Raw genomic sequence first — 20,214 nt, forward strand, 5'->3', positions numbered from 1 at the left:
CTTAGCATTGTTGACCGTTACGTGGATGTGTATCCTCCTCTTGCAAGTTGCAGAAATGCGGTGGCAGAAGAGAACTATCCCTCTTTCTGTCTCTATCATCCCAAGTTCCCAGCACCTCCAGTGCGACCCTGATGCCAGGCCAAGACACGTGTACCGTGGCTAAGCCACACAAGGGATATTTATATACCGACGATTTCAGTCCAGCGAGCGTTATCCATGGAAGATTGTGACTCTATGATGCATGTCGGGTATACCTGGCCATGGGAAGCCCGGCCCGGCCCGAAAAAGCCCGACCCGGCCCGGTCCGACGCTGCCCCGGGGCCGGGCTCGGGCCTAGATCTTGAGCCCGAAGGCCAGGCTGGGCCTGGGCCCGTCATTTTTGCATTTCTCTGAAGGTCGGGCCGGGCCGGCCCGGAGCCCGACGGGCTTTTACGTGTCCGGGCCGGGCTTGGGCCCAGTAAACAGGCCCGATGGCCGGGCCGGGCCGGGCTCGGGCCTGGGTTTTTTCGTCGGGCTTGGCTAGGCCCGGCCCAGCCCGAGGTATGGCCAGGTATATTGTCGGGGGAGGGTGGGCCCCACACGCATTGCACACGTACGTACACATCAAACGCCGGCGTTTCTGGTAAAACATGCCACACGTGGACGGTACAATATAAGGGTTGACTCAGCAACACTCCACTCGAGCACAGCCACCTAGCATAGCATGTCATTGTCATATTCATGCGCGCGTCATTGTCTCCCAACCGAATCCCGGATTCAAACAACTGCCCAGTACAAATCAATTCCAAATTATTATTGTTTGTCGACGGTGTTCATTAGGCACGCGGCAAGGCATCAAAAGGGTCTCCACCCAATCTTTCCTTCCACTGAATGCACGCGCGTGTTTTTCTAACACAGTACAAATACAAATACAGCCCTCACAAAAAAAAATGCAAATACAGATGATCGTACATGTTAGATTCAACATTCAGGTGGGGGAGTTCCCTTCCCTCGAAAATTCGGAAAAAAAAACTCTACTTATGAATGCACGCGCACACACACCCTATTTCCGTGACCACCTACAACGTGTTGAGATCGACGAAGTCATCACAAACGCATTCGTAGTCGATAGGAACTTCTGTTCACACCAAACGCACACCGCCAAAAGAACTAAATAAAGAAAATTGTGACCACCAACGCTAAGTCTAGGACTTATCCCTGATGTGTTGGTTTCATCACAAAGAACCTATCCACCTGAGCATGCTCACTTTACGGATGTACGCCTGTGTTTTTTAGTGTGTGTATTTCTACTGTTAAAGCAACTCCAACGGGCCGACCCAAACGGACGGCGATTTCGTCCGCTTTTTGTCCGTTTGGGTCGGCCGCCCGCCCGGCGTCCGCCCTGTTTTTCATATGGGTCGGCAGCGCGCCCAATGCGCCGACCCATATGTGCAGGCGTGGCCGGCTGGCCGCCCAATTTTACATTGATTTGCATTCAAACATATTGTGAAATGAAATAACAAGCAAAATAGTTTAGCCGCCCAAATAAATAGTATAGTTTTACAAGCCAAATACAAATAAAAATATTTCACATAGTTTTGCAAACGAATAAAAGAAGATACATCTATTGGTTGCCAACATGAGTCCACATATGCTCAACCAAATCATTTTGTAGTTGCACGTGAGTTTCCCAATCACGCATGTCTTCATGAAACTAAGTGAACTGCTCAAATGTTGCTGCTACTCCATGCTCAGGCACAACATTCTCACCCTGAAACTGAAAGCCTTGATCGTACAGACGTTCCGGGCGCTTGTTTTCTACGATCATATTGTGCACGATCACACAAGCAGTCATCACCTCCCATAGTTTCTGCGTGCTCCAAGTATTAGAAGGATACCGAACGATGCCCCATCGAGATTGCAAACCACCAAAGGCACGCTCGACATCCTTTCTAGCACTCTCTTGCTCTTGGGCAAATCTTTTCCTTTTCTCTCCAACAGGGTTGGGTATTGTCTTTACAATAGTGGTCCACTGAGGATAGATACCGTCGCCCAAATAGTACCCTTTGTCGTAGTTGTGGCCGTTGACAGTAAAGTTCACCGGTGGGTTGTTGCCTTCGGCAAGCCTAGCAAACACCGGCGAGCGCTGAAGCACGTTGATATTATTGTGTGGTCCAGCCATGCCAAAGAAAGAGTGCCAGATCCAAAGATCTTGAGACGCCACGGCCTCTAGTATGACATTGCAAGCCCTGACATGTCCCTTATACTGCCCTTGCCAAGCAGAAGGGCAGTTCTTCCACTCCCAGTGCATGCAGTCTATGCTGCCAAGCATCCCCGGGAAGCCCCTGCTAGCATTCATCGCCAACAAACGGGCTGTATCTGCAGCTATCGGCTCTCTCAAGTACTCAGGGCCAAACACAACAATCACAGCCTTGCAGAACTTATACAGGGACTCTAGGCATGTAGACTCGCTCATATGGACGTACTCGTCAATGAGATCACCGGGCACTCCGTATGCAAGCATTCGGATAGCGGCAGTGCATTTCTGATAAGAGGAGAAACCAATCTTGCCGACGGCATCCTCTTTGCACTCGAAGTAGTCATCATAGCCGACCACTCCCTCTCTAATACGGTTGAAAACATGCCTACTCATACGGAACCAACGGCGGAATTTGTGATGTTTGAACAACGGGTTTGTTGTATCAAAGTAGTCCTTCCAGAGAAGGAAACGCCCGCTCTCTCGGTTACGATTCAACGCCGGAAGGTGGCCCGGAATGGAGCCACGGAACTGTTGGGAATCGTAGCATAATTTAAAATTTTCCTACGCTCACCAAGATGCATCTATGGAGTCTACTAGCAACGAGGGGAAAGGAGTGCATCTACATACCCTTGTAGATCGCGAGCGGAAGCGTTCCAATGAACGTGGTTGACGGAGTCGTACTCGCCGTGATCCAAATCACCGATGACCGAGTGCCGACCGGACGGCACCTCCGCGTTCAACACACGTACGGTGCAGCGACGTCTCCTCCTTCTTGATCCAGCAAGGGGGAAGGAGAGGTTGGTGGAGATCCAGCAGCACGACGGCGTGGTGATGGATGTAGCGGGTCTCTGGCAGGGCTTCGCCAAGCTTCTGCGAGAAAGAGAGAGAGAGGTGTTGCAGGGGAGGAGGGAGGCGCCCAAGGCTGTGTATTGCTGCCCTCCCTCCCCCCATTATTTATAGGACCCCTAGGGGGGCGCCAGCCCTTGGGAGATCAGATCTCCAAGGGGGGCGGCAGCCAAGTGGGGGGGAAGCGGTACCTTGCCCCCCAAGGCAAGGGGGAAGCCCCCCCCTAGGGTTCCCAACCCTAGGCGCATGGGGGGAGGCCCAAGGGGGGCGCCCCAGCCCACTAAGGGCTGGTTCCCTTCCACTTTCAGCCCACGGGTCCCTCCGGGATAGGTGGCCCCACCCGGTGGACCCCCGGGACCCTTCCGGTGGTCCCGGTACAATACCGGTAACCCCCAAAACTTTCCCGGTGGCCGAAACTTGACTTCCTATATATAATTCTTCACCTCCGGACCATTCCGGAACCTCTCGTGACGTCCGGGATCTCATCCGGGACTCCGAACAACTTTCGGGTTTCCGCATACATATATCTCTACAACCCTAGCGTCACCGGACCTTAAGTGTGTAGACCCTACGGGTTCGGGAGACATGCAGACATGACCGAGACGCCTCTCCGGTCAATAACCAACAGCGGGATCTGGATACCCATGTTGGCTCCCACATGTTCCACGATGATCTCATCGGATGAACCACGATGTCGAGGATTCAATCAATCCCGTATGCAATTCCCTTTGTCAATCGGTATGTTACTTGCCCGAGATTCGATCGTCGGTATCCCAATACCTTGTTCAATCTCGTTACCGGCAAGTCTCTTTACTCGTACCGCAATGCATGATCCCGTGACTAACGCCTTAGTCACATTGAGCTCATTATGATGATGCATTACCGAGTGGGCCCAGAGATACCTCTCCGTCACACGGAGTGACAAATCCCAGTCTCGATCCGTGCCAACCCAACAGACACTTTCGGAGATACCCGTAGTGCACCTTTATAGTCACCCAGTTACGTTGTGACGTTTGGCACACCCAAAGCACTCCTACGGTATCCGGGAGTTGCACGATCTCATGGTCTAAGGAAAAGATACTTGACATTGGAAAAGCTCTAGCAAACGAAACTACACGATCTTTTATGCTATGCTTAGGATTGGGTCTTGTCCATCACATCATTCTCCTAATGATGTGATCCCGTTATCAATGACATCCAATGTCCATAGTCAGGAAACCATGACTATCTGTTGATCAACGAGCTAGTCAACTAGAGGCTTACTAGGGACAGGTTGTGGTCTATGTATTCACACATGTATTACGATTTCCGGACAATACAATTATAGCATGAATAATAGACAATTACCATGAACAAAGAAATATAATAATAACCATTTATTATTGCCTCTAGGGCATATTTCCAACAGTCTCCCACTTGCACTAGAGTCAATAATCTAGTTCACATCACCATGTGATTAACACTCACTGGTCACATCACCATGTGACCAACATCTAAAGAGTTTACTAGAGTCAACAATCTAGTTCACATCACTATGTGATTATCACTCAATGTGTTCTGGTTTGGTCATGTTATGCTTGTGAGAGAGGTTATTAGTCAACGGGTCTGAACCTTTCAGAACCGTGTGCTTTACGAATATCTATGTCATCTTGTGGATGCTACCACGCGCTATTTGGAGCCATTTCAAATAATTGCTCTACTATACGAATCCGGTTTACTACTCAGAGTCATCCGGATTAGTGTCAAAGTTCGCATCGACGTAACCCTTTACGACGAACTCCTTTCCACCTCCATAATCGAGAAAATTCCTTAATCCACTAGGTACTAAGGATAAGTTCGACCGCTGTCATGAGATCCTTTCCCGGATCACCATTGTACCCTCTTGACCAACTCATGGCAAGGCACACTACATGTGCGGTACACAGCATAGCATACTATAGAGCCTACGTCTAAAGCATAGGGGACGACCTTCGTCCTTTCTCTATCTTCTGCTGTGGTCAGGTCTTGAGTCTCACTCAATACTCACACCTTGTAACATAGCCAAGAACTCCTTCTTTGCTGATCTATTTTGAACTCTTTCAAAATCATGTCAAGGTGTGCTGTCTTTTGAAAGTATCATCAGGCGTCTTGATCTATCTCTATGGATCTTGATGCCCAATATGTAAGTAGCTTTATCCAGGTCTTCCTTTGAAAAACTCCTTTCAAACAACCCTTTATGCTTTCCAGAAATTTTACATCATTTTGGATCAACAATATGTCATTCACATATACTTATCAGAAATGTTGTAGCGCTCCCACTCACTTTGTTGTAAATACAAGTTTCTAACAAACTTTGTATAAACCCAAAACTTTGATCACTCCATCAAAGCGTATATTCTGACTCCGAGATGCTTGCTCTAATCCATGGAAGGATCGCTGGAGCTAGCATACCTTTTAGCATCCTTAGGATCGACAAAACCTTTCTGATTGTATCACATACAACCTTTCCTTACGAAAACTGGTAAGGAAACTTGTTTTGACATCCATCTGCCAGATTTCATAAATGTAGCTAATGCTAACATGATTCCGACGGACCCAAGCATCGCTACGGATGAGAAAAACTCATCGTAGTCAACTCCTTGAACTTGTGAAAATACTCTTTGCCACAAGTCGAGCTTCATAGACGGTAACATTACCGTCCATGTCCGTCTTCTTCTTAAAGATCCATTTATCTCAATGGCTTGCCGATCATCGGGCAAGTTCACCAAAGTCCATGCTTTGTTCTGATACATGGATTCTATCTCGGATTTCATGGCCTCGAGCCATTCGTCGGAATATGGGCCCACCATCGCTTCTCCATAGCTCGTAGGTTCATAGTTGTCTAGCAACATGACTTCCAAGACAGGATCACGCATTACTCTGAAGTATTACGCATCCTCGTCGTCCTACGAGGTTTGGTAGTGACTTGATCCGAAGTTTCATGATCACCATCATAAGCTTCCACTTCAATTGGTGTAGGTGCCACAGGAACAACTTCCTGTGCCCTGCTACACACTAGTTGAAGTGACGGTTCAATAACCTTATCAAGTCTCCACCATCCTCCCACTCAATTCTTTCGAGAGAAACTTTTCCTCGAGAAAGGACTCGTCTCTAGAAGCAATTACTTTTGCTTCCAGATCTGAAATAGGAGGTATACCCAACTGTTTTGGGTATTCTACGAAGATGCATTTGTCCGCTTTGGGTTCGAGCTTATCAGCCTGAAACTTTTCCACATAAGCTTCACAGCCCCAAACTTTTAAGAAACGACAACTTAGGTTTCTCTAAACGGTGTCGTCTCAACGGAATTGCGTGGTGCCCCTTTTAAAGTGAATGCGGTTGTCTCTAATGCCTAACCCATAAACGATAGTGGTAATTCGATAAGAGACATCATGGTATGCACCATATCCAATAGGGTGCAGCTATGATGTCCGGACACACCATCACACTATGGTGTTCCAGGCGGTATTAATTGTGAAACATTTTCCACAATGTCTTAATTGTGTGCCAAACTCGTAACTCAGATACTCATCTCTATGATCATATCACAGACATTTTATCCTCTTGTCACGACGATCTTCAACTTCACTCTGAAATTACTTGAACCTTTCAATAATTCAGACTTGTGTTTCATCAAGTAAATATCTCAGCATCTACTCAAATCATCTGTGAAGTAAGAACATAACGATATCCACTGCATGCCTCAGCACTCATTGGACTGCATACATCAAAATGTATTACTTCCAATAAGTTGCTCTCTTGTTCCATCTTACTGAAAACGAGGCCTTTCAGTCATCTTGCCCATGTGGTATGATTTGCATGTCTCAAGTGATTCAAAATCAAGTGAGTCCAAACGATCCATCTGCATGGAGTTTCTTCATGCATATATACCAATAGACATGGTTCGCATGTCTCAATCTTTTCAAAAACGAGTGAGTCCAAAGATCCATCTACATGGAGCTTCTTCATGCGTTCTACACCAATATGACTCAAGTGGCAGTGCCACAAGTATGTGGTACTATCATTACTATCTTATATCTTTTGGCATGAACATGTGTATCACTACGATCGAGATTCATTTTAGGTGCAAGACCATTGAAGGTATTATTCAAATAAACAGAGTAACCATTATTCTCCTTAAATGAATAACCGTTTTGCGGTAAACATAATCCAATCATGTTCAACGCAAACACCAAATCTCGATGGTAGAGGGAGCATGCGATGCTTGATCACATCAACCTTGGAAACACTTCCAACACATATCGTCATCTCACCTTTAGCTAGTCTCCATTTATTCCGCAGCTTTTATTTCGAGTTACTAACACTTAGCAACCGAACCAGTATCTAATACCCTGGTGCTGCTAGGAGTACTAGTAAAGTACACATTCATATAACGTATATCCAATATACTTCTGTCGACCTTGCCTGCCTTCTCATCTACCAAGTATCTAGGGTAGTACTGCTTCAGTGACCGTTCCTCTCATTACAGAAGCACTTAGTCTCGGGTTTGGGTTCAACCTTGGGATTCTTCACTAGAGCAGCAAACGACTTGCTGTTTCATGAAGTATCCCTTTTGCCCTTGCCCTTCTTAAACTAGTGGTTTTACTAACCATCAACAATTGATGCTCCTTCTTGATTTCTACTCTCGCGGTGTCAAACATCGCGAATAGCTCAAGGATCATCATAATTATCCTTGATATGTTATAGTTCATCACGAAGCTCTACTAGCTTGGTGGCAGTGACTATGGAGAACTATCACTATCTCATCTGGGAGATTAACTCCCACTCGATTCAAGCGATTGTGGCACTCAGACAATCTGAGCACACGCTCAACGATTGAGCTTTTCTCCCTTAGTTTGCAGGCTTAAGAAACTTGTCAGAGGTCTCATACCTCTTGACGTGGGCACTAGTCTGAAATCCCAATTTCAGTCTTCGGAACATCTCACATGTTCTGCGACGTTTCAAAAACGTCTTTGGTGCCACAATTCTAAACCGCACTGAACTATCACGTAGTCATCAAAACGTGTATGTCAGATGTTTCGTAACATCTACAGACGACGCTGAGGTTCAGCACACCGAGCGGTGCATTAAGGACATAAGCCTTCTGTGCAGCAATGAGGACAATCCTCAGTTTACGGACCCAGTCCGCATAATTGCTACTACCAACTTTCAACTAAATTTTCTCTAGGAACATATCTTAACCAGTAGAACTAAAGCGCAAGCTATGACATAATTTGCAAATACCTTTTTGACTATGTTCATGATAATGAAGTTCATCTGATTATGAACTCCCACTCAGATAGACATCCCTCTAGTCATCTAAGTGAAACATGATCCGAGTTTAACTAGGCCGTGTCCGATCATCACGTGAGACGGACTAGTCAAGATCGGTGAACATCTCCATGTTGATCGTATCTTCTATACGACTCATGCTCGACCTTTCGGTCCTCCGTGTTCCGAGGCCATGTCTGTACATGCTAGGCTCGTCAAGTCAACCTAAGTGTATTGCGTGTGTTCCGAGGCCATGTCTGTACATGCTAGGCTCGTCAACACCCGTTGTATTCGAACGTTAGAATCTATCACACCCGATCATCACGTGGTGCTTCGAAACAACGAACCTTCGCAACGGTGCACAGTTAGGGTGAACACTTTCTTGAAATTATTATAAGGGATCATCTTACTTACTACCGTCGTTCTAAGCAAATAAGATGCAAAACATGATAAACATCACATGCAATCAAATAGTGACATGATATGGCCAATATCATCATGCTCCTTTGATCTCCATCTTCGGGGCACCATGATCATCTTTGTCACCGGCATGACACCATGATCTCCATCATCATGATCTCCATCATTGTGTCTTCATGAAGTCGTCACGCCAACGATTACTTCTACTTCTATGGCTAACGCGTTTAGCAACAAAGTAAAGTAATTTACATGGCGTTATTCAATGACACGCAGGTCATGCAAAATAATAAAGACAACTCCTATGGCTCCTGCCGGTTGTCATACTCATCGACATGCAAGTCGTGATTCCTATTACAAGAATATGATCAATCTCATACATCACATATATCATTCATCACATCTTCTGGCCATATCACATCACATAGCACTTGCTGCAAAAACAAGTTAGACGTCCTCTAATTGTTGTTGCAAGTTTTTACGTGGTTTGTAGGTTTCTAGCAAGAACGTTTCTTACCTACGTATGACTACAACGTGATTTGCCAATTTCTATTTACCCTTCATAAGGACCCTTTTCATCGAATCCGTTCCGACTAAAGTAGGAGAGACAGACACCCGCTAGCCACCTTATGCAACTTGTGCATGTCAGTCGGTGGAACCTGTCTCACGTAAGTGTACGTGTAAGGTCGGTCCGGGCCGCTTCATCCTACAATGCCGCCGAAACAAGAAAAGACTAGTAGCGGCAAGAAGAATTGGCAAACTCAACGCCCACAACTGCTTTGTGTTCTACTCGTGCATAGTAACTACGCATAGACCTGGCTCATGATGCCACTGTTGGGAATCGTAGCATAATTTAAAATTTTCCTACGCTCACCAAGATGCATCTATGGAGTCTACTAGCAATGAGGGGAAAGGAGTGCATCTACATACCCTTGTAGATCGCGAGCGGAAGCGTTCCAATGAACGTGGATGACGGAGTCGTACTCGCCGTGATCCAAATCACCGATGACCGAGTGCCGAACGGACGGCACCTCCGCGTTCAACACACGTACGGTGCAGCGACGTCTCCTCCTTCTTGATCCAGCAAGGGGGAAGGAGAGGTTGATGGAGATCCAGCAGCACGACGGCGTGGTGGTGGATGTAGCGGGTCTCTGGCAGGGCTTCGCCAAGCTTCTGCGAGAGAGAGAGAGAGAGAGAGAGAGGTGTTGCAGGGGAGGAGGGAGGTGCCCAAGCCTGTGTATTGCTGCCCTCCCTCCCCCCACTATTTATAGGACCCCTGGGGGGGCGCCAGCCCTTGGGCGATCAGATCTCCAAGGGGGGCGGCGGCCAAGTGGGGGGAAGGGGTGCCTTGCCCCCCAAGGCAAGGGGGAAGCTCCCCCTAGGGTTCCCAACCCTAGGCGCATGGGGGGAGGCCCAAGGGGGGCGCCCCAGCCCACTAAGGGCTGGTTCCCTTCCACTTTCAGCCCACGGGGCCCTCCGGGATAGGTGGCCCCACCCGGTGGACCCCCGGGACCCTTCCGGTGGTCCCGGTACAATACCGGTAACCCCCGAAACTTTCCCGGTGGCCGAAACTTGACTTCCTATATATAATTCTTCACCTCCGGACCATTCCGGAACCTCTCGTGACGTCCGGGATCTCATCCGGGACTCCGAACAACTTTCGGGTTTCCGCATACATATATCTCTACAACCCTAGCGTCACCGGACCTTAAGTGTGTAGACCCTACGGGTTCGGGAGACATGCAGACATGACCGAGACGCCTCTCCGGTCAATAACCAACAGCGGGATCTGGATACCCATGTTGGCTCCCACATGTTCCACGATGATCTCATCGGATGAACCACGATGTCGAGGATTCAGTCAATCCCGTATGCAATTCCCTTTGTCAATCGGTATGTTACTTGCCCGAGATTCGATCGTCGGTATCCCAATACCTTGTTCAATCTCGTTACCGGCAAGTCTCTTTACTCGTACCGCAATGCATGATCCCGTGACTAACGCCTTAGTCACATTGAGCTCATTATGATGATGCATTACCGAGTGGGCCCAGAGATACCTCTCCGTCACACGGAGTGACAAATCCCAGTCTCGATCCGTGCCAACCCAACAGACACTTTCGGAGATACCCGTAGTGCACCTTTATAGTCACCCAGTTACGTTGTGACGTTTGGCACACCCAAAGCACTCCTACGGTATCCGGGAGTTGCACGATCTCATGGTCTAAGGAAAAGATACTTGACATTGGAAAAGCTCTAGCAAACGAAACTACACGATCTTTTATGCTATGCTTAGGATTGGGTCTTGTCCATCACATCATTCTCCTAATGATGTGATCCCGTTATCAATGACATCCAATGTCCATAGTCAGGAAACCATGACTATCTGTTGATCAACGAGCTAGTCAACTAGAGGCTTACTAGGGACAGGTTGTGGTCTATGTATTCACACATGTATTACGATTTCCGGACAATACAATTATAGCATGAATAATAGACAATTACCATGAACAAAGAAATATAATAATAACCATTTATTATTGCCTCTAGGGTATATTTCCAACAGGAACAACGGCCGCTGGTTGTTGAGGTGGTGATGGACCAACACGGCAGCCAATATCTCCTCCTCGTCGTCGGACGACGAATCGTCAGAGTCGTAAATGAAATTGTGAAAAAAGAACTCGTCGGCGGAGTCCGTTTTCGTACCTTGGCAAACTGTCGAACAACTTGCGGGCGTCGAAGAAGGAGACAGCCGGCGAGGGGAGACGCGGCGCCCACAGACCAGCTAGCTGCCCTGCCGGCGTCCGACGAGTGTGACAGCGTCCGACGAGCGTGCCGGTCGTATGTGGCGGGGGCGGCGGGGCGTCTTCTTGGTCGCGGGCGGCTGTGCGATGGGGGAAGCGGCGGCGGGAACTAGTTTGCTCCTCGGCGGCGGCGGGCGACTGGGGCCAGGGGCGGCGTTGCTGGGCGGATGTGGAGGCGGCGGCAGCTGGAAAAGTCGCCGCAAAAATGGGCGGCAGCGTCGGTGACGGAGGAGGCGGGGGGTGAGGGTTGCTTGTTGGCCGGGGGGAGGGATGCCAATGTGCCACAGACCAGCGGGCCCGGGGACAGGAGTAGGCGACCGCGCGCGCGTCCGTCGCGTGTCCGCGCGGACGCAAATCAGGCTAAAAAATGGGCCAGGAATGGGTCGCCCGCGGACGAAAAACGGACGCGCGTTCGTTTGGGTCGGCGCGTTGGGCCGCCTTTTCTGTCCGCGCCGACCCAAACGGACGGCCGCGGACGAAATGGGTCGCCCCATTGGAGTTGCTCTTAGTATATATTTTTCAAAGAAAATGAAAAAAAAAAGATAATCAACAATTAATATGAATCAAAGGGAGTATATGGTTAACATTTTATTTGAAAAATTGAAGGTTTTCTTTCGACGCCGACAAGGTACCCTCCTATCGACACCCACCTCCGCGACACGCTGCCGGTCCGCTAGCGGGCGAGGCGGATCTCGCGGGCGGATTGGTAGGACTCGAGCAGCGCCTCCTGCTCCGCCAGGTCCACGTCCGGCGCGACCGCCCTGCCGGCGACGACCTACTCCTCCACCTGCATATGCTTCTGGAGGAGGTTGTGGTTATAGTTGGCGTCGGCCTGCGTTTCCCGGAACTGCTCCTCCCACTCCTCCCGCACCATGTTCATATAATGGGCACGGGGCTCGCCGATGGTCAGGGTGCAATGCACCGGCGAGGGTGGAGCGGAGGAGGCGGGTGCCGCGGAGGAAGAGAAGGGTGGCGCTGGCTCGTCGTCGGAGGCGACCTCCATTTGCATGTCCTATGGACGCATGTCGCCCTGTCAGTCGGCAGCAATGGCGGCCATGGCCTTCTTCTGCTCCGACGTAAGCCCGTCCCAGAGAGCTTTTGCAGCGGAGGGATCCATGGCGGAGAGTGATGTGCAGAGGGATGACTGTGGCTATGACCGGGGCAGCGGTTTATATAGCACCGGTGGGCAGCAGATGGACGAGCGGGTGGCGCGGAGGAAACGCCTCGGCAACCGCGTGCCATCAATGCAAGCAGCAGACGGACGAACGGGTGTCCGTCGTGTCGTTTGAACGCGCGGCAGTCGACTGCACCGGGAAGCGGCGTGGGCGGCGCTCTCTCGGCCGACGCGCTGCTTCAATGCCGGCGCCAGTGAGCGGTCGCATCCTCTTTGGACGGGCATGGATACGGGCGCCGACGCTCTGGAGCGGCGACCGAAAACGCGCGGGAGGGGAGGGTTCTTTTTGGTGAGCCAGGACCGTCAGAAGCGGGTATGGGAGCAGTCCGGCTCCCGCAAACCTCCCCCACCTTTGTCTCCGGTTTACAAAAAAAAATCGCGTTTAGATCGCTCCGCGGATTGATATAGGTCGGCGTTGGATGGCTTCCGTGATCTGAATGATTACAGAAGGTTTACGGGTCCATCTTGGAGATGCCGTTATCGTGCACGGGGCAAGGCATGAAAACGGTCTCCACCGAAATTTTTGTTCCACTGAAGGTACGCATGTATTTTTCCAGCAGAGCACAAATACAAATACAGATGATCATACACACCCAAAAATTCGTAAAAAAAAACTCTACCTATGAATGCACGCGCACACATCCTATTTATGTGACCACTTACAAGATACTGAGCCAACTCAACATGTTGAGATCGACGAAGTCATCACAGACTATTCATAGTCGATAGCAACTTCTGCTCACACTAAACGCACATCGCCAAAATACCCGAAATAAATAAAGAAAAATGCGACCATCAACGCTAAGTCAAGGACTTGTCTCTAATGGGTCAGTTCCATCACAAAGAAACTAACCATCCGAGCGCGCTCACTTCGCGGATGTACGCCTGTGTTTTTTAGTGCGTGTATTTTTACTGTTAGTATATATTTTTCAAAAAAATTAAAAAAGATACTCGACAATTAATATGAATTGAAGGGAGTATATCGATAACGTTTTATTTGAAAAATTGAAGGTTTTGTTTAGACAAATTTGGAAAATTGATCTAATAGATTATTATTTTTTGAGAAAAACTGATCTTTTTTTGGGAAAAATTGATCTAGTAGATGGAGAGTTAATTGATGGGCCATATCTTAATGAGTGCCATTTGTGTGCCGACAGTTAGTTTTAACCCCCACTCTCCCCATTCGTCTCCCTCCCTCCGTCCCTTTCGCCTTCCCCTCTCCCTCCCTCCCCTGTTTCTCTCCATACCAGTCTCCCCTACGGATACATCGCCGACGACCCAAGCAAGCAAAGCCACCCAGCAGCAAACCAACCCAACCCTCGCCGCCGAGACCGCCGGAGCCATGGGCACCTACAAGTGCTGCCTCATCTTCAAGCGCCGGTTCCGCTGGACGGACGCGCCGCCGCCGGACGACGTGCGGGCGCTCTTCGACGAGCACTCGGGCGGGGCCGCCACCATGGGCGCCGACGGCCTGCGCCGCTACCTCGAGTCCACGGGCGGCGACCCCGACGCCGCCGACGCCGACGCCGAGGGCGAGGCGGACCGTCTGCTGGACCAGATCCGCCTGCAGGGCCACCAGCAGCGCGCCGGCCCGCGCCTCCCGCGCCTCGGCCGCGGCCAGCTGCTCGGCCTCGACGACTTCCACCGCTTCCTCTTCTCCGCCGACCTCAACCCGCCCCTCCGCCGCCCGCAGGTCCACCACGACATGTCCCAGCCCATCTCCCACTACTACGTCTACACGGGACACAACTCGTACCTCACCGGCAACCAGCTCAGCAGCGACTGCAGCGACGTCCCCATCATCAAGGCCCTGCAGCGCGGCGTCCGGGTCATCGAGCTCGACATGTGGCCCAACTCCGCCAAGGACGACATCAGCATCCTCCATGGCAGGTTTGCTACGAGTACATAACATAAGACATGCTATTAGGATGCTGTATTCCCCACATCGATCCGACCTCCACTAGCTTGGAGTCTTTCCTCTTCGATGCAATCGATGAGGACAGTTCCAAGCAAGTATCCACCTTGTCTATGCACCTCGATTTCGTAGGTGTATATTTTTAGACAAACAGAAAGCTCCCCTGCTCCATTGCTCGAATGGAACAAGGATGCAGAGTGCAGCGTTCAGTTTTTAGTTTTACAGGAAATCAAAAGTTCAGTTTGCAGAAAACGAACATTTCATAGGTGTATATTCTTAGGTGACTCGCTCACGCTGCCGATAAAACAAGGGGGCTGAATCTTACACCGTGTGCTGCTGTCTTGCCAATTCTGAACAGGACATTGACCACCCCGGTTTCGCTGCTGAAATGCTTGAGATCCATCAAAGAGTACGCTTTCGTCGCGTCTCCCTACCCGGTTATCATCACACTCGAAGACCACCTTACACCCGAGCTGCAGGACAAAGTTGCCAAGGTAGCTGTATTTGCTTCTTCTGAAATTGTTGCTATCTTCATCTAGGAGGTTTGCACTTCTCTAACAGGCACTTCTGAAAAACTTCATAGATGGTCCTTGAAGTGTTTGGCGACATACTGTACTACCCTCAAGAAGAACATCCCAAAGAACTCCCTTCACCTGAGTTCCTCAAGGGTCGTGTGCTACTATCAACAAAGCCCCCAAAGGAGTACCTTGAAGCCAAGGATGGTGGTGCCGTGAAAGATGGTGATGCGGAGCAGAATCCTGGCAAAGGGACTGACGATGATGCGGCTTGGGGAACAGAAGTCCCAGATTTCAAGACTGAAATCCAGTCTGCTAAAGTACGTGCTTGGAGTTGTCAATTTTCTGTTCTCTTTTGTCCTCGCATTCAGCAAGATTTTACCTACGCAATTGCCTTTGCTCTGTCAACAGGAGGAGGATGCCTCAGAGCACCGTAGAGATGACGACGAGGACGATGACGATGAGGACGAACAGAAAATGCAACAGCATCTAGCTCCACAGTATAAACACCTTATTACTATAAGAGCAGGAAAGCCAAAGGGGGGTACTACGTCTGATGCCTTGAAGTGTGACCCAAACAAAGTTAGGCGGCTCAGTTTGAGCGAGCAACAACTTGCCAAAGCTGTAGTTAATCATGGCACCGAAATAGTGAGGTATATATCTAAATGAAATAGCTCTTATCATTTATTTCCATCTTTAATAGTCAGAAATCCTCTTTTTTTTAATCTTACTGAAGTTTTCAATAATTTTGCTAACAAGGTTTACACAGAGGAATCTTCTGAGGATATACCCAAAGGGCACTCGGGTTACTTCATCCAACTATAATCCATTTATTGGTTGGGTGCACGGTGCTCAGATGGTGGCCTTCAATATGCAGGTGCATTTCTGTGTCTGAGTAATCTATCCCAGGGCAATGGTCTTTCTTTATGCTCTGAATATCCAATTAAGTAAATCCAGTGGGAGTTGCAATCACATCCCATATCAAATGGCGGAAATATATAGATGATTATAGTTATACTAGGTCAATGGGGAATAACCCTTATCTTCTTATATGAACTCAAGTGGGATGCAATCTGTGCCATATGTAAAATCGGGATAACCCGCCTAGCAGGGGCTGATGATCAGCACATTTTGCAGCAGTTCCTGGACAAGCCCTACTAAAGAAATCAAGGAGCTGATAACGTGCAGTACCGACTTACTGTGATAGTTACTAGATAGGTTCTAGGGCTGATGATCAGCACATTTTGCAGCAGTTCCTGGTCTCCTGTACAAACCCAAGCCCTAACTAAAAAAATCAAGGAGTTGATAACATGCATTATTGACTTGCTGTGACTAGGTACTACGGAGTAGATAGGTTCTGATGCTCTATGTGTGTGCAATATTTAACATGGGAATGCTTTAGGTTTGGCAGATCACAATGTGTCATCAATTCGGACATACACTTGCCTAAATTCGGGCAAGAAGTTAATGTTTATTGGTCATATGCCGTCCCTTTCGTACTGGCATGTTATAACTGCATGATATTCCTTGCAGGGGTATGGAAGAGCCCTTTGGTTAATGCATGGGTTTTATAAAGCAAATGGTGGCTGTGGCTACGTGAAGAAACCAGATTTCTTGATGCAGTCCGAACCAGAAGTTTTTGATCCAAAAAAGCCTCAACCTGTTAAGAAGACCTTGAAGGTATGGCTTTCTTTAGACATGTGTTCAGTTTTGTTTGTGCCACTCGAAATTAGAGTCAGATGAACTGCTGCTTTTCATTCAGGTAAAAGTGTACATGGGCGATGGTTGGCGGATGGACTTCAAGCAGACACACTTTGACCAGTATTCTCCTCCAGATTTCTATGCACGGGTATGAATGAAAACTAATTTGGCACATCAATAGCTTACACTATTAACCGCTAGGCAAAAGCTCGATGAAATCAGTAGCAAGAACCCAAAGATCATATCTCTGAAACATCAAATTGAGTGCTGACAGATAGCTTACAACTATGAGCTGCAATTAGAAAGCTGAATGAGTTCAATAACAAGAACTTAAAACAGTATCCATTTCTCTGAAACATCATCAAAAGTGAACCCTGTATGTATGTATCCGTTGGCTGAAACAGGTCGGGATCGCCGGTGTTCCGGCGGACTCGGTGATGAAGAAGACAAAGGCGGTGGAGGACAACTGGGTGCCGGTGTGGGGGGAGGAGTTCTCCTTCGGCCTGACGGTGCCGGAGCTGGCGCTGCTGCGGGTGGAGGCGCATGAGTACGACATGTCGGAGAAGGACGATTTTGCGGGGCAGACGGTGCTGCCGGTGTCGGAGCTTCAGCCCGGGATCCGCGCGGTGGCGCTCTTCGACCGCAAGGGGAACAAGTTCCCCAACGTCAAGCTCCTAATGCGCTTTGAGTTTGTCTGATTTGGTTTGAGAGATGATGGTGTGTCGGCGGCATGGTTGGTACTCTGCATTCTTTGTTCATCCTGTACATACATGGTGCCGTCTGTGTGAATACGGAGTGTACCTATGTCAGTCAGTTGTGTACATGAGAATTCATCGACCTTGTATTTGTTGTGAGTGGTAATAAGGTATTTGCCATCAAAATTTCTGCAGGGTATGAATAGTTTTGTGCTGACTCTTTGGAAAAACAGCAGATGAACTGAAGTGATTTACATCGTGTCGAAGCTCCCCCATCCAAAAAGCCAGACCAAGCCATCCAGCACTCGGAAGCTGGACGGCCAGAGTTTAAAACTCTCGTAGACAAAAAGATTTGAATTTGAGTATTAATATTTGAATTTAAGGTATTGTAGGGCCTTACCCTCGCCCAAAGGAGAGGGAGCCCTTTCAGAAATTCTCAGTGGCCCACCACGAAGGGAGGGCCAAAGAGGGGGTTTGGAAATAGTTTTCAACCAGCAATTGACGCGCCTCGGTATTACCTCACTAGCTGCGTCATTGCCCCAAGCGCAAAGATGCCTTCCAACGTGGGCGCTTCCCTCCATCTTATAGCCGCGCTCTGCAGGTACGTACGTGTTAGTTTTGTGTTAACTCTTTTGAAATATTCCATAGCCAAAAAAATTTGAATTTGAGGTATTGTAGGGCTTTACCCTCGCCCGAAGGAGAGGGAGCCCTTTCAGAAATTCTCAGTGGCCCTCCACGGAGGGAGAGCCAAAGAGGGGGTTTGGAAATAGTTTTCAACCAGCAATTGACGCGCCTCGGTATTACCTCACTAGCTGCGTCATTGCCCCAAGCGCAAAGATGCTTCTCAACGTACGCGCCCCCCTCCCTCTTATACCCGCGCGCTGCACCCAGCCCTCCCTGCCTCGCCGAGGTGGGACTAAAATTGTTTCGTCGCTCTGAGCCAGTCCCGTTTCTCACATTCGCGCAGCTTCTTTCTTCTTAGAAGCAAGCCTGGCAGGCCTTCATTCTCACGCTGCCGGCTCCTTTGTGATGGCCCACTCGGCCCAGCATATAGCAGAGTTTTCTTTAGCGCCCAAAGCTCAACACGATTCTCTCTCTCTGTCTGCAGGCCGTGATTCGAAATTCCAAACGTTTCTTCTTTCTTTCTTGCGATGCAAAATCTGGAGCGTCTCAAGGTGCAGGATGGTTTGGATGGTGGTTCGAGCTTTCGAAATTTTATCCAATCTCCGCACCCGCACATGCATTCCGTTTCCATCGCAACGAAAAAGGGAGAAAGAAGACTAAATTTCATTTTTATAGTGCCCTGCTGTGTGACGCTACTGCAACGCAAAATTGATCTTAAGTCGTGTCCACATAACATAAGCTTTCTCCTTCTCCTATCACTTTAACTTTGAATGCAGTGATTAAACCCATTAACGGCGAGAAAAGGGGTGGCCTCTCAGGCCGTCCACGTCGAACTGAGCAACTCGGGGTTGGATAGGGGAGTTTTCTCCTAGTCATTCCCATTGGACCACATGTCGCATGATTAGAAAAACAATTTGTATTTGTGCCGTCAGTGCATAACGTACCCGGAACGAGATCCTCTGACGTACTTCGATCTACTGCCGAGGGACGTGGTTCGCGTGTCACCGTTCGCTAGCCATCCGACGGGAGCAGGTGGAAACCAGGGAAAAAACAGAGCTCACAGTCGGCCCACGAGAATGATCCAGCCCAGTCCAATGGAACGGGAGAGGGAAAACTGCGCCAGACCAGGGAAAAGGGCGCGAGAACAAAGAAACAACGCCAAACTGACCGGAAAAGGGCGCTTTCCACGAAGGAAACGATCGCCGAAGGGACGAGCTGCTCTGCTCTTCAATCCCGTGAATAGACTGACGGAAAAAGGGCGTGTTCCACGAAGGAATCGATCGCTAAAGGGACGAGCTGCTCTGCTCTTCAATCATGTGAGTACGTCTTATTATTCTTTCCCTATCTATCTTGTTGATTAATCTCCCATATCTAATTGCTTCGAAATTGATCAAACTTCCATCATCAGATTGCTTTGAAATAGATCCATCTTCTTATCAGGTTGCTGTGAACGGGATCAAGCTTTCCGTTTTGTCATGAAAAAATTACCTAGTTGAATTATCATATTGAGATGGAAGAAGAGGCAAGCACAGTACGCCATGATTCCAATACGTAAGTGATACAACACCCAGTATGTTATTTCTAAGGAGAGATCAGATAAATTTAAGTTGTCCAAATACTATTGCTCCCTTGCTTATTCTATTTGCCCTGAGTCTCAGAATTTTTAACAAGAGTTTACACGAACTGTTTCATGTCCCCAATGACAACTATTCATTCTCTGTTCTCTTTTACATTGGTTCTAATATTTGCTCTGCACTTCACATGTCCCTTGCTCATGTTGTTTTTTTCATTGTAGAGCTATACTTCCTGGTTTGGTACCTCTTGTTGGCATGGAATTTAGAAACTCGGATGAGGCTTGGGCATTTTGGCTGACCTACAGTGGCCAGAAAGGTTTTGAGGTCAGGAAAAGGTACACAAACAAAAGGCCAACCGATGGCAAGGTTACATCATGCAGATTTGTTTGTGCAAACGAGGGAGATCGATCGCAAGACCAAAGGGATC

General features: G+C 48.7%; 1 protein-coding gene and 2 pseudogenes across 1 annotated transcript; 1 reads left to right on the top strand and 2 right to left on the bottom strand.

Moving 5' to 3' along the window:
• Positions 1 to 13,947: 13,947 nt before the first annotated feature.
• On the top strand, positions 13,948 to 17,775 carry LOC123051379 (phosphoinositide phospholipase C 2). Its single transcript, XM_044474246.1, has 8 exons — positions 13,948 to 14,653; positions 15,037 to 15,172; positions 15,262 to 15,513; positions 15,605 to 15,846; positions 15,953 to 16,070; positions 16,727 to 16,873; positions 16,956 to 17,042; positions 17,299 to 17,775. Exons 1-8 carry the CDS (start codon positions 14,106 to 14,108, stop codon positions 17,590 to 17,592), a joined length of 1,824 nt encoding a protein of 607 aa, XP_044330181.1. The 5' UTR covers positions 13,948 to 14,105; the 3' UTR covers positions 17,593 to 17,775.
• Positions 17,776 to 17,981: 206 nt separating this feature from the next.
• LOC123056234 (uncharacterized) lies at positions 17,982 to 18,142 on the bottom strand (annotated as a pseudogene).
• A 125-nt stretch (positions 18,143 to 18,267) lies between these two features.
• Positions 18,268 to 18,428, bottom strand: LOC123056233 (uncharacterized; annotated as a pseudogene).
• Positions 18,429 to 20,214: the final 1,786 nt, after the last annotated feature.

Source organism: Triticum aestivum, chromosome 2D (assembly GCF_018294505.1).
Source record: "Triticum aestivum cultivar Chinese Spring chromosome 2D, IWGSC CS RefSeq v2.1, whole genome shotgun sequence".
Classification (NCBI taxonomy): Eukaryota; Viridiplantae; Streptophyta; class Magnoliopsida; order Poales; family Poaceae; genus Triticum; species Triticum aestivum.

Bases quoted from the DNA above. Each gene is read 5' to 3' on its own strand.
- LOC123051379 (XM_044474246.1), top strand. From the start codon at position 14,106: ATGGGCACCTACAAGTGCTGCCTCATCTTCAAGCGCCGGTTCCGCTGG. The intron at 15,173-15,261 runs GTAGCTGTATTT...AAAACTTCATAG, and splicing joins TGCAGGACAAAGTTGCCAAG to ATGGTCCTTGAAGTGTTTGG. The intron at 15,514-15,604 runs GTACGTGCTTGG...CTCTGTCAACAG, and splicing joins CTGAAATCCAGTCTGCTAAA to GAGGAGGATGCCTCAGAGCA.